This window comes from Pangasianodon hypophthalmus, chromosome 14 (assembly GCF_027358585.1).
Source record: "Pangasianodon hypophthalmus isolate fPanHyp1 chromosome 14, fPanHyp1.pri, whole genome shotgun sequence".
Taxonomy (NCBI): domain Eukaryota; kingdom Metazoa; phylum Chordata; class Actinopteri; order Siluriformes; family Pangasiidae; genus Pangasianodon; species Pangasianodon hypophthalmus.
Genome location: NC_069723.1, coordinates 19,785,295 through 19,800,142, shown reverse-complemented (window position 1 = coordinate 19,800,142; position 14,848 = coordinate 19,785,295). Strand labels below are relative to the sequence as shown.

At 39.8% G+C, this 14,848-nt stretch overlaps 2 protein-coding genes across 2 annotated transcripts; both read right to left on the bottom strand.

Annotated features, from left to right (window-relative positions):
* Positions 1–3,521: 3,521 nt before the first annotated feature.
* LOC117599062 (olfactory receptor 2AT4-like) lies at positions 3,522–4,743 on the bottom strand. Its single transcript, XM_034310559.2, has one exon. It carries the CDS (start codon positions 4,649–4,651, stop codon positions 3,710–3,712), a length of 942 nt encoding a protein of 313 aa, XP_034166450.1. The 5' UTR covers positions 4,652–4,743; the 3' UTR covers positions 3,522–3,709.
* A 6,087-nt stretch (positions 4,744–10,830) lies between these two features.
* LOC113539107 (olfactory receptor 2AT4-like) lies at positions 10,831–11,847 on the bottom strand. Its single transcript, XM_026934662.3, has one exon. The coding sequence runs from the start codon at positions 11,845–11,847 to the stop codon at positions 10,906–10,908; it is 942 nt and encodes a 313-aa protein (XP_026790463.1). The 3' UTR covers positions 10,831–10,905.
* Positions 11,848–14,848: the final 3,001 nt, after the last annotated feature.

The following is a 14,848-nucleotide window of genomic DNA, read 5'->3' as shown; positions in this document are numbered from 1 at the left end:
AATATTTTTCTATGTGTTTATTTATATGATTCCAACCAATTAACTATTATGTGAAAAGAACAACAGTTTATATTCTGTTAATGATTAACTAATCTGTGAACTTACGAAATGTAATTTTATATTTATTTTTGTTATATAACTAAATAAATAATTAAATAAATAGAATTCTGGAATTAACTTTTTTATTTCTTAACTAGCTTACCTCTTTGGGCTCAGATCAAAGTATAGGGCAGATGTTTTTTCTAAATAGTCTCTGAGCTCCATCTCTTGCTCTGTACTGAGACCTGCCTGTTTCAGCCTTTGTTTGTATCTAGGCATGAGGAAGATGGTGCCATGGTCTGATTTCCCAAATTTTGGATGAGACTGTGCCTTGTAGCTGTCTTTGAAAGGAGTGTAGCAATGATTCCTTTCGCCCCTAGTGGTGCAGGTGATGTGTTGTTGGAAATTTTGAGGTTGGCACTGTTAAGTCCCCCACCATTATGAGCGCCGCATCCTGATAATGAGTCTGGTGTTGAGTGAAAGCCTCATTTAGTTTACAGAAGGCAGTGTCCATGTCTGCCTGAGGTGGAAAATAAATGGCACTGACTATGACTGAGGCAAATTCCCAAGAAAGGTAGAAAGGTGTCACTGGAGCAATAGCCTGACCTCTGTATACTCTGTGCTCTGGGTCTGATAACTCCTAAGAGGCTAAGAGAGTGACTGCATGACTGCATCTTCTTTCCTCCCACTGCACCCCCTCTGGCCCAACTGGTGGGAATTTGTGGCCGATGGACTTTTTTTTGGCTTTCCCACTCCCAATCGGTTCTGGGGCAGGACTCCTGGAGCAAGGCCCCAAAGTTTGATGACATAGCTCATCCCACCGGCCTTCACAGCACCACTGTCTCCCGCCATTTCTGCTTTTTCCCTCATCTCCCATCCGAACAAGCAGTCAGGAGAACCAGCTCAGTGCAAAGGCTTCATGCTGCAATGCTCCCTTTATTTCTGTGGCTCAATGAAGTGCTCCGGACTATTCAGTAGAATTCCGTACTCTTGCGACAGGGAGCAGGTGGAAAAACCATCACTCAACAGGTGATGACCAAACTCACCTGTTTTAATCATATCAGCCATTCATGCTAAGTGTCCAGATAAAGCACTCAGGAGGTGTGTTTGCAATGATTGACCCTGGAGCAGTGAGAAATTTCATCAACCAAGCCCTCGTCGAGGAGATTATTCTCCCCACACAACCAATCCAGCATCCTCTGTACATTCAATCCCTGGTTTGGTGGACCCATAGGAAATAGAACTGTCATGCTATGCACCAAGCACCTTGTCAACACCCTACATCAGGGACACATCATGTTTCTCGTCACAGTTACTATCAAACATCCCATATTTCTTGAATCCATGTGGACCCACCTTCAAAACCATTAGATTTCATTTACAGGCATGGAAATCACTCACTGGTCTTCCCACTGCATCGTGCATTATCTCCATTTTCCCAGTCTCCTCGCCATCTCCACCTCTGTGGAGCCACCTCACTGCCCCTATTACTGTGCAATCAAGCTTATGGCTGTGACCATGCCCCTTGCAACCACATTTACCCTCTCTCCATGACTGAAAGCAAAGCTAAAGCAATTATTACATTGGCAATCACAAGCTGTTGGCAGTTAAACTGGCGTTAGAGGAGTGGCGCCACTGGTTGGAGGGGGCGGCACACCCATTCATAATCGTTACTGACGACAGGAACCAAGAGGATCTCAAGACAGCCAAGCAACTGTATTCTCTTCAGACAAGGTGGGCACTGTTCTTTGCTCATTTCTGATTCACATTATCATATCGATATGGGTCGAAGAAATCTATGGGTCGACTCTTTGTCATGTATGTACCCTACACCTCCCAAAGCACACATTAATGAGCTCATTCTTCTACCATCATGCTTCATGGGCACTATAACATGGGAGATCACACCAACCCCTGCATACCAAGTGCCAGCATCCTGTCCTGAAGAGAAAAAGTTTGTGCTCACCAACCTGACAGACACCTGTTCACCTGGGTGCACACAACCCATGCAACTGGCCACTCAGGTACCCAAAGGGTATACCAACTCGTGCAGAACAAATAAAGATGGCCCAGCATGCTCAGCTCATTTTCATGGAGAAGCTGGGTGTCAAAGTCAGCTGTACCTCAGGCTATTACCTACAAACTAACTAACACAAACGGTAGATGATTGGTTTATGTGGAGTGAGCAAGTGTGGGAGTACAGCCACCCATGCCTCAAACAGGTAGCACAAACCATGAAAGAGTTTGCAGACTGACATAGAGGAGAAACACAAGAGTATGAACCAGGTGATCGAGATGGCTGTCCACCAAGGACATCAGGAGCACCATTGGCTGCAGGAAACTGAGGCCCCAGTACATAGCCCTATTCAAGATCCTGCGCTGCATAAGCTGTACATGTTGGACATACCTCACTACTGTAGTTTAGCCACATCTGTCCATGTATCTTGCATAAAGCCCATCATACCTCGACCACTAGCCACAGATGCATCCCTAGACATAAGGTTGGGGGCTTAGTAATTACTCACACCTGGACTCAATCACCACCACACCATATATACACACACCAAACATCATTCAATCAGTATTTTATTGCAAAAATTAATTTGCATTCCATGTTATTACAATTGATGTACCAACTTATTTGCAGCAATACCCCTCACCCCACTCCAGTGAGGCATGTACACTAGGTTGGAGTCCGATTTTTTAATTTGTAGCAATTCTGTAATATTTTTCTATATGTGGCATGAGATGGAATCAGAAGTGAACCTCCTCTCAAATCACTGTAATAATGCGATAAACACATCACTAAACCAAACAGTCTTTCTATTTTCCTTCACTGCTTTAAACATAATATTATCCAAAAAGTCCATGGTGATTTGCCTTGGATGTTAGAAGAAAAGACATTGTCGTTGCAATAATCTACATGGTAATAAATCATGATACTATGTCAATGATCAACCCAGATTTAACTTGATCACTGTCACAGATCAGAAATAGATGGGTGTATGCATGAGCATAATTTTATTAAGTCAGAATCATGGTCAAAACCAGGCAACAGTCAGGCAAACAGGGGACAAACAGAATAAAGAAAGACAAAAAGCAGATGGTCTAAACGAGACAATCAATGGGTAAATACTGCTCAGACATCAAAACCTAGCAAAGAACATAAATTCTGTTTGAGTAGAATATGTAACTGAGGCAAAACAAGAAACAGGTGAGTTTAAATTCATGTGTGTGTGAATATGTCCAGACTCGATTCTAAATGGAGTCAGGAGCAGATGCTCCTGTATCGGCAGTGGATCTGGGTATGATAATTCTATTCCACAGTATGTAAATTTAAAATAGATAAATTATATTATATCTAATCATACAATTTTTTTAAATACTATTTGCTGGAAATAGGCATCATGTATAGACTATGTCCACACTACACAAAGACCCAGATTATATATATTTCAGGGACAAACGAACTTGGTCTTTTTATTTATTCCTCTAGTCAAAATATTTTTACAACTTCTGTTCTTAAGGGATTAATCTTGAGAGGGAGCAAGTACAGGTAGAAGATTGGTGAGATTATGATGAGTGGAAGAAAGACTTGACTGTTCACAAGTCAACTGTTCACATGTAGCACAGTCCACATGTATCATAATATATTTCAAGATCTGACAAATTAGGTCAAGCCTTTTTTAAATTTTCTTATAAAGATCTTCTTAACTTCTTCTGTTTTTAGGCTATAGAGTAAAGGATTGATCATTGGAGGTAAAAGGCTATACAGCATAATAATGCCTATTTGCAAATCAGCATTAAATGTAATACCTATATTGGCAGCCAAGTAATTAAAACATCTTGGTAAGAAGAAGAGAGCAATTATAATGAGTTGAGAACTACATGTGGAGAAAGTCTTTAGCCGCCCCTGTGTACTTGATATTTGTAGGACAGCTAAAATAATGAAGGAATATGAGACCACAATAATGGCAAGAGATCCCAGCAATACTACCATGGCATAAACAAAGGCTGGAAAACTATATGGAGTCCTGTCAGTGCATGCAAGTCGGGTCACAGATATGTGATCACAATAGCAATGTAAAATGGTGTTGGCTCCACAATAAGGGAGGGGGTAAGCCCGAACAACCATCATTATAATGCTAGAATGAGCAAAAACCCAGACCACTAGGCTCAGAATTAATATATTCCTGTTTGACATAATAGTATGGTAATGAAATGGGAAACAGACTGCTATATATCGATCTATTGCCATTACGGCTAGTGTGTATGAATTGACTGTACCAAAATAATGCACTAAGTACATCTGAAAAAAACAAGCTGCAAAAGAAATGGTCCCATCTTGGAACCAATATCTAGCAATGATCTTTGGCAAGGTGCATGTACTGAACAACACATCAGACAACACAAGACTTACATAAATAAAGTACATGGGTTTGTGGAGACTTTTGTTTGTTGCAAACAAAAGAAGAAAAATTCCATTCCCTATTAAAGTGCACACATAAACTAAGAACATAACTGCAGATACAAGGACATAGTAGTTAGGATGAAGTCCAGGAAAACCAACAATGAAAAAGTCCTTCACAAATGTCATGTTTCCAGCTGACATGATATGATGTCCTTAAAGAGAAAATTTCAGATTTAATGCAGACATATGCCAGCATCATAAAGCATGATGTACACTGTCAATTTGATTTTTACAGTTTTTTACAGTTGCGTTGTAAATTAAAATACTGTTATAGTTATACAATAAAAAATGAATTGTTTAAAAATTGTTAAAATATTGTTACATTCCCTTTATCTTGATTTTAAATAGATTGTGCTGTTAAGCATAGCTTCCAAATGCCAATGCCAATGATGTAAATTACCATTAGATATTTAGACATTATGCATACTCTCCTTACCTTTACAAGGTGTTTTTGGTAACTGACATAGCATCAGTAAATGTGTCTCTGCACCAGGGCAATTTATTTATCTAAAAGACAGCGTACATGTCACATGACTAGCATGAAATGCAGGTTTGCACAACAGCTCCTGAGATTTATGTAAGAAGCTACATTTTAATGTCGAAAATTAAAGTGTGTATAAGCTCACCATGTTATTCGACACTCCTCTAGTGACATTTTTTGTTGGACTGGTGCCAAATGACAAAGATTGGCATTTAAATTAGAGCATCATTAAATTCAGTTCAATTCAATTCAATTTTATTTGTATAGCGCTTTTAACAATGGACATTGTCACAAAGCAGCTTTACAGAAATAAATGGATTCAAAAATATATTGTAAATATTTGAATTTATCACTGTGAATTTATCCCTAATGAGCAAGCCAGTGGTGATGGTGGCAAGGAAAAACTCCCCGAGATGATATGAGGAAGAAACCTTGAGAGGAACCAGGCTCAAAAGGGAAGCCATCCTCATCTGGGTAACAACGGATAGTGCGATTATAAATAAATCCCTTCTATTATTGTGTACTATGAGGACAAATAGTGCAATTGTGCAACCAATAAATTCATCACAGTTTTCGCAAGAAGTCCGGCTGGTTAAAATCTATCCACTGTCCACTGATGGAGTCCTGAGTATGAAGCTGCTCGTGGCAACCGTAGCCCCAAAGCCACTACAGCAATTGCAGTCCCAAGCCATTACAGTACAGCTCCCCATATGTGATCCCCATGACATCTCCACAGCCCCCAGGTGGCGCCATCCCCAGCAATCCAAACAGTTCTTCATGCAGTCCATATGGGGCCACCCCCAGCAGCAGCGAGCGAACTCAACCGATGAGAACTCCAACCAGAAGTAGGGCATCAGGATGGGTCAGGCAGCGAGGAGGAGCAGAAGGGGTCAGGATCACTGGCATCTCTGGCATCTCAGAAGTAGCATGTGTAGCTCGACAGAGAGTGAGGGAGAGAGAGAGATGGAGAGAAAGGAAGAGATTGTTAGGTGAGCTTATGTCCTCTAATGGTTAAGCACAATGTACTTTGCAGGGACTCCGGCAAGACTAGCTACGACAGCATAACTAAAAGAGAGAGCCAGAAGCTAACACAGACATGAGGGCACCCTGGGACATAAGGCAGCCAGCCACTCCACCGTCGACAAACCTGAGTGAACGTGTGAGAGTGGGGGGGCGACAGCATCCAAACATCCCAGTTCACCACAACACTCTATGCCTGTGAACCCTCCAAACCTGCCCCTGTACCTAAGAAAAAACTATTCACAAAAGGCTTGACTAAACAAATATGTTTTCAGCCTAGACTTAAACCCTAAGACTGTGTCTGAGCCCCGAACACTAAGTGGAAGGCTGTTCCATAACTGTGGGGCTTTGTAAGAGAAAGCTCTACCCACAGCTGTAGCCTTCACTATTCGAGGTACCAACAAATAGCCTGCACCTTTTGATCTGAGTAGGCGTGGCGGATCATAAAAGACCAAAAGTTCGCTCAGGTACTGTGGCGCGAGACCATTTAGTGCTTTATAGGTCAATAGTAGTATTTTATAATCAATATGAAATTTGATTGGGAGCCATTGCAGTGTGGATAAGATTGGGGTGATGTGGTCATATCTTCTGGTTCTAGTAAGGACTCTCGCTGCTGCATTCTGGACTAACTGGAGCTTGTTTATGCATCTACTGGAACATCCAGACAGTAAGGCATTACAGTAATCCAACCTAGAGGTAACAAAAGCATGAACTAATTTTTCTGCATTGTGTAGTGACAATATATTTCTTATTTTAGCAATATTTCTGAGATGAAAGAAAGCAATCCTAGTTATATTATCTACATGAGCTTCAAAAGAAAGACTAGAGTCGATAATCACACCAAGGTCTTTTCCTGCTGCAGATGATGAAACAGAAAGGATCAGTCAAATAAGACCTGAGCCAGGAAAGGGCTGTTCCCTTAATGCCTACTACATTTTCTAGTCTATTGAGGAGAATAGCATGATCGATGGTATCAAAAGCTGCACTAAGGTCAAGCAGCACCAGCAAGGAGACACAACCCTGATCAGAGGCCAGCAGTAAGTCATTTACAACTTTTACCAGTGCTGTCTCTGTGCTATGATGAGGCCTAAATCCTGACTGATACATTTCATGAATGTTATTCCTATGTAAGTATGAGCATAGCTGCTGTGCTACAACCTTTTCTAGGACCTTGGAGATAAAGGGGAGGTTTGATATTGGTCTATAGTTAGACAGCTGACAGGGGTCAAGGTCAGGTTTTTTTAATCAAGGGCTTGATAACTACTAATTTAAAAGATTTAGGTACATAGCCAATGCTAAGGGAAGAATTGATTATCTTTAAAAGAGGTTTGTTTCACGAATTATCTGTTTGAGGAAACAAGTAGGTAAAACGTTGTAGTTGTTTATCTAATATTATTATATCATCATCTACAGGGTTAGTTATAAAACTGTCCGGTCTTAAATTAATAGTCTGAATTTCTTGCCTAATATTTTCAATTTTACCATTGAAAAAATTCATGAAGTCATCACTGCTATATAATGATTGTGTGAGTGTTTCTCAGTGTGTGAATGGTCCACCCCTGTGTGTTCCAGCTTGTCTCCCAGACGTGCAGGCTGTATAATTTTGAAAGCACTGGAAAAATCAAAAAACATGATTCTCACAATGCTCCCAAGCTTGTCCAGGTGAGAGAGGGCCCTGTGCAGGAAGAAGAATCCATTGATGGGCTCACCAGATGGTGGAGATGCAAAGGACCACCCTCTCCAGAGTCTTCATCAGGTGGGATGTCAGAGCCACTGGCCTGTAGCTGCTGAAGTCCTTGTGGTGTGGCATCTTTGACACCAGAACCACACAGGATGTTTTCCACAGCTGTGGCACTCTCCCCAGTTTCAGGCTCATAGTGAAGATGAACTCCACTATCCCACATAGCTGGTCCGCACAGGACTTGAGGAGCCTAGCACTGATGCCATCAGGACCAGCAGCCTTCCTTGCCTTTATTTTCCTGAGAGCAGCTCTCACCTGGTCTGTAGTGAGGGACATGCTAGAGCTGGGGGACTGTGTGCTGGAGGGTGTGGGTGTGGGGGGTGGAGTTGTGACAGAAGGTGTGGAGGATGGGGTTATGGTGGAAGTGACTGAGGGAGGTGGCTGTGAGCTAGAAGTCCTGGAGAGGCTAGGGGTGGGAGTGGGGCAGACTGCTGCGAGAACAGAGAAGTTCGGGCACAGCTGAGATGGCTGGGTGGGGGGAGGAGCAAGTGACTGGTCAAACCTATTGAAGAAAAGGTTCAGATCATTCACCCACTTCCTATCCCCCATGGCCTGGGAGTTTTACTGTGGCCTGAGATAGTTTTTAGTCCTTTCCAGTCTCCGCTGATATTATTCAGTTGCAGCTTATCCTCCATCTTCCTCCTGTAGCAGTCTTTGCCCTCCCTGATCTTCCTCCTCAGCTCCTTCTGTATGGCCCTCAGTTCTTCTTTGTTTCCTGCTTTGTTTCTCTGGAAGGGCAGGTGACATACTGACTAAAAGTGGGCAGCATGTGGGAAGGAGAGGCATGATTGAAGTCCCCAGAGATAAGAAAGAAGGCCTGTGGGTGCTGTGTCTGTAGCCTGCTTATGACCAAGTGGAGGACATCACAGGACACATCAGCGTTAGCAGAGGGGGGAACATACGCAGCCACCACGATAACATGCGAGAACTACCTCGGTAGATAGTATGGCCTCAAGCTAATGGCTAACAGCTCAATGTCCTTACAGCAGATTTGTTCCTTCACAGTGATATGCAGTGGTAGCTCAGTGGTTAAGACGTTAGCCTACTGATCGGAAGGTCGTGAGTTCAATCCCCAGCACTGCCAAGCTGCTGCTGCTAGGCCCTTGAGCAAGGCCCTTAACCCTCAACTGCTCCATTGTATAAAAATTAGATTAAATGTAAGTCACTCTGGATAAGGGTGTCTGCCAAATGACATATATGTAAATATGCCTAGCATTACACCATCGGTTTTTTACAAATACTGCCAGCACTCCTCCTTTCCTCTTACCGCTCTCCTTCGTCCTGTCTGCCCTCACCAGGTGGAGTCCATCCAAAGTTGCACTCGTGTCCGGAGTTAGCTTGGTTAGCCACATCTCAGTAAACAGCATGATAATACACTGCTGGTATTCCCTTTGGTGCCGGGACAACAGTGCTAACTCGTCCATCTTATTGGGGAGAGATCTTATATTCCCCATGATGATCGACGGGAGGACAGGTCTTGGCTACCCCTTTTCCTCCTCTTCAGCTCATGAGGGATGTCGGGTCTCTCCTGGGGCAACACCGCTGTGTTACGGAGTGCTAGCAGCTGATCCTTACTGTAAACAATGGAGCTGTGATTGCATGACGACACAGTTTCAAACAGTGCAAAAAATATAAAGATTACCAAGATAGACAACACTACCTTGGTCCCCATAGTGCAAAGTTACGTAAAAAAAGAAGATAAAAAGTGACGAAGAAAGATAATAAAAATATGTGAAACTCAAGAATATAAGAAAAAAACTCAAAAGTAAGTGGGATCCCCTGTAACATGCAGCCACTCGCGTGGCGCCACCGGAAGTAAATTAATTTTATTGCAAAAATTTATTTGCTTTCCATGTTATTACAATTGATGTACCAAGTTATTTGCAGCAATACCCCTCACCCCACTCCAGTGAGGCATGTACACTAGGTTGGAGTCCGATTTTTTAATTTGTAGCAATTCTGTAATATTTTTTTCTACATGTGGCATGAGATGGAATCAGAACTTAACCTCCTCCCAAATCACTGTAAGAGTTTGACCACCTTCCAAATTCCACTTTAGCCCCTGCATATTTCTAAACATTTTTCGACAATGTTTTGAGCACTAAGAGGATTATTTAACCCAAGGTTACTTTTGTAACATTAAAATGCTAGATTCAGGGAGTTACTTCAAAGGTAGTCTGTAATGACTGTTCAATAATATACTGTATAAGTATTTGCTTGTAATTACATTTCAATGTAATAATACGATAAATACATCACTAAACCAAACAGTCTTTTTATTTTCCCTTACTGCTTTAAACATAATATTATCCAAAAAGCCCAGGGTGGATGTCAGAAGAAAAGAAATTGTTTGTTATTGCAATAATATACATGGTAATAAATCATGATACTATGTCAATGATCAACCCAGATTTAACTTGATTACTGTCACAGATCAGAAGTAGATGGATGTAAGTGTGAACATAATTTTATTAAAAGTCCGAAAAGTCAAAACCAGGCAACAGTCAGGCAAACAGGGGACAAACAGAATAAAGAAAGACAGAAAAAGCAGATGGTCTAAACCAGACACTCAGTGGGTAAATATTGCTCAGACATCAAAACCTAGCAAAGAACATAAATTTTGGTTGAGTAGAGAACGTAACTGAGGCAAAACAAGAAACAGGTGAGTTTGAATTCATGTGTGTGTGAATATGTCCGGACTTGATTCTGAGTGGAGTCAGGAGCAGGTGCTCCTAACTCGGCAGTGGATCTGGGTATGACAATTCCATTCCATAGTATGTAAATTTAAAATAGATAAATTATATTATATCTAATCATACAATTTTTTTTAAATACTATTTGCTGGAAATAGGCATCATATATAGACTATGTCCACACTTCACAAAGACCCAGATTATATACATTTCAGGGACAAACTAACTTGGTCTTTTTATTTATTCCTCTAGTCAAAATATTTTTACATCTTCTGTTCTTAAGGGATTAAGCTTGAGAGGGAGCATTCAGGCTCTTCAACATGAAAATGACGATTTGCAAGTACAGGTAGAAGATTGGTGAGATTATGATGAGTGGAAGAAAGACTTGACTGTTCACAAGTCAACTGTTCACATGTAGCACAGTCCACATGTATCATAATATATTTCAAGATCTGACAAATTAGGTCAAGCCTTTTTTAAATTTTCTTATAAAGATCTTCTTAACTTCTTCTGTTTTTAGGCTATAGAGTAAAGGATTGATCATTGGAGGTAAAAGGCTATACAGCATAATAATGCCTATTTGCAAATCAGCATTAAATGTAATACCTATATTGGCAGCCAAGTAATTAAAACATCTTGGTAAGAAGAAGAGAGCAATTATAATGAGTTGAGAACTACATGTGGAGAAAGTCTTTAGCCGCCCCTGTGTACTTGATATTTGTAGGACAGCTAAAATAATGAAGGAATATGAGACCACAATAATGGCAAGAGATCCCAGCAATACTACCATGGCATAAACAAAGGCTGGAAAACTATATGGAGTCCTGTCAGTGCATGCAAGTCTGGTAACAGATATGTGATCACAATAGCAATGTAAAATGGTGTTGGCTCCACAATAAGGGAGGGGGTAAGCCCGAACAACCATCATTATAATGCTAGAATGAGCAAAAACCCAGACCACTAGGCTCAGAATTAATATATTCCTGTTTGACATAATAGTATGGTAATGAAATGGGAAACAGACTGCTATATATCGATCTATTGCCATTACGGCTAGTGTGTATGAATTGACCACACCAAAGTAATGCACTAAGTACATCTGAAAAAAACAAGCTGCAAAAGAAATGGTCCCATCTTGGAACCAATATCTAGCAATGATCTTTGGTAAGGTGCATGTACTAAACAACACATCAGACAACACAAGACTTATATAAATATAATACATGGGTTTATGGAGACTTTTGTTTGTTGCAAACAAAAGAAGAAAATTCCCATTCCCTATCAAGGTGCACACATAAACTAAGAACATAACTGCAGATACAAGGACATAGTAGTTAGGATGAAGTCCAGGAAAACCAACAATGAAAAAGTCCTTCACAAATGTCATGTTTCCACCTGACATGACCTGATATCCTTAAAGAGAATATTTCAGATTTAATGCAGATATAGTATTATAAAGCATGATGTACACAATGTATATGAATAAAATTATATTTTATAAATTAAATGGTTATAAAATAAAAATTATCTTTTAAATATATCATTACATTTCCATTTTAGATAGATTGTGATACCTATAGTTTCCAAATTAAATGGGAATCATATTAGACCAAAAGACATTATGAAATTATGCATTCTCTCCATACCTTTATAGAGTGTTGGTAACTAACCCTAGACACATTAGGAACGGTCTGTGCTCCAGGGCAATTTATTTAATAAGTGACATTGTACATGTCATGTGACTAGAAAGAAAACATTGTAAGCTCCTGAAATATGTTAGAAACTAAATTTTAATATCTAAAATTATAGTTTGAATAAGCTTACTGTGTTATCATGCCTCTAGTCCATTTTGTGGAATGTTGCAAAATGATAAAGACGATGAACAGTCCTTTTTTGCCTATTAAATTAGAGTATAAACAGAAATCACTGGACTGTGATTAACCTATGCTAGATTGTAAAACCCAATTTTATTGACCTCTCAAACCACAAAAACATCCACTCTCCTAAAATCTGTTAAACATGCTGATTGCTGGTAGTGATATTAGATGACTGGCTAAAATCAAATGTCTATCAAATATAGCTCTATCGATAAATAAACTATTAGGGTTGAGCAGTGCATTATGTCACAAGGTCTTATCGATGGCATAATAAGAATAATGTGGGGAAAATTATTATACACACACTTGAAGAAAGGATGGCAGCTGCACTTCTGCTTTGTATTTCCTGTTTCACTATTCTACTGGGTTCATGCCATGTTTCATCCAAATACCGAACTTGGTAAACAAAAAGTTGTAATTCCTTCATTCGAACAACCAAAAAACTCCACTAAACCTATGCTTCTGTCATCTTTCCTATTGTGGAACTTGTACTTTGGACAATGTTAACTTAGTTCAGCAGTTCCCAAACTTTTTGGGCAAATGACCCCAATTAGACATTAGGAAGCTTCTCCAACCCCATGCCGTGAAACCAACATTTTTTTTCCATAAATCCAAGATTTAGAATATGTAACATTTGAACATTATATTATGTTAATAACATACATGTGTGAATGTAAATGACTAAAAACCAAAAGAATATTCCTTGCATCAACTTACCAGTCCAACTGCAAATCTTGCAAAGTCTGGTTTATACTTGATGCATGATTTTACAAGCACATACAGAAGCAGTGGCATCAGATGTCACTGAAAGGCTACATGAATCTAAACTCTTGGCTAGAAAGAAATCAGCCCCTGCCTTGCTTCTTAATACTGAGTATTGTAGCAACTTAGGGCTGCGAGGGGCTGAACACACACAGGAGAGACCAAAATAAGTGCCAATGGTGCTGTTTATTTTAAACATTTGAGAACTTTGCAGAAGTATATTGTGGGCAAGATAAGAAAGTGAATAAAAAATTTTGGTTAAACATACTGATGGTTTCTTCCAGGTGATTAGTCAAAATATGATATAGGCAGAAAATCCCAAAATTGTCTTGTCTGGTTGTTTGTCAAAATTCAGTCACAGCAAAATCTGAGTGGCACACATATATCCAAGGTGTAAGTGAGCCAGAGCAATCTGGAACAGCATTCTGTCCCCTACATTTGGGATTTAAAAATTAAAAATTGGAGTTTACTGCTTCATAGTGTGGTGCTTGACTGTGGCATGACAAAAGGAACAAACTTGCAGTCACAGATCAGAAGCAGTTGGTTGTATGCATCAGTGTAATGTTATTAAATGTCAGAATTGTGGTTAAAACCAGGCAACAGTCAGGCAAACAGAGGACAAACAGGGTAAAAAAAAAACACAGAAAGCAGATCTAAACCTTAGAAACATTGGGAAATTGATTGAGGCAAAACAAAAAACAGGTGAGTGTGAATATTGTAATGTCCAGGCTGTATTCTGATCAGGAACAGGAGCAGGTGTGCCTGGATTGGGATGTGAAAATAATACATAAATTACATAAACTCATAAATTTAAAAATAAGTAAATTTAAATAAACCCTCAGTTATGCTATATACAGTCAAGTCCATAAGTACTTGGACAGTGGCACAATTTTCGTAATTTTGCCACTCTATACCACCATAATGGATTTGAAATGACGCAATCAAGATGTGATTGGAGAGTAGACTTTCAGCTTTAATTCAAGGGGTTTAACAAAAAATATTGCATTAATCATTTAGGAATTACAGCCATTTTTTACAGTCCCTCCATTTTCACAGTCTCAAAAGTAATTGGACCATTGACTGATAAGCAGTTCCATGGCCATATCTGGCTTGTCTCCCCATTATGTCATGACGAATTAAGGACATAAAAGGTCTGGAGTTGATTCCAAGCATTGAATTTGCCTTTGGTAGCTGTTCATGGGAACTCTCAATATGCAGTCCTAAGAGATGTTGATGCAAGTGAAGGAGAGATAGTAGAAACTTTAGGAGTAGCCAAATGAACCATTTGGTACATTCTTAAAAAGAAGGAATGCACTGGTGAGCTCAGCAATAACAAAAGGCCTGGAAGGCCACGGAAGACAAATAAGGTGGATGATCACAGAATTCTTTCCTTGTTGAAGAAAAACCCCTTCACAACATCTAGCCAAGTCAAGAACTCTTTGGAGGAGATAGGTGTATCAATGTCAAAGTCTACAATCAGAATCAGAATTAGCTTTATTCGCCAAGTGTGTGCGCAGACACACAAGGAATATGAATCTGGAACAGAAGATTTATGTACAGATTTATGCATTATTTACTCTATATACAGCTGTAAAAATAAAGAGATATGCATATGTATTTACATAATACTTGAGAAAGAGGCAGTAATTAGAGATGGAGGATGAATTACAGAAATTAATTACAAAAAACACAGGTAATGATTCCTGTGTTAGCTGTTTAAGCTGGAGATGGCGTGGGGGAAAAACTGTTTTTATGCCTAGATGT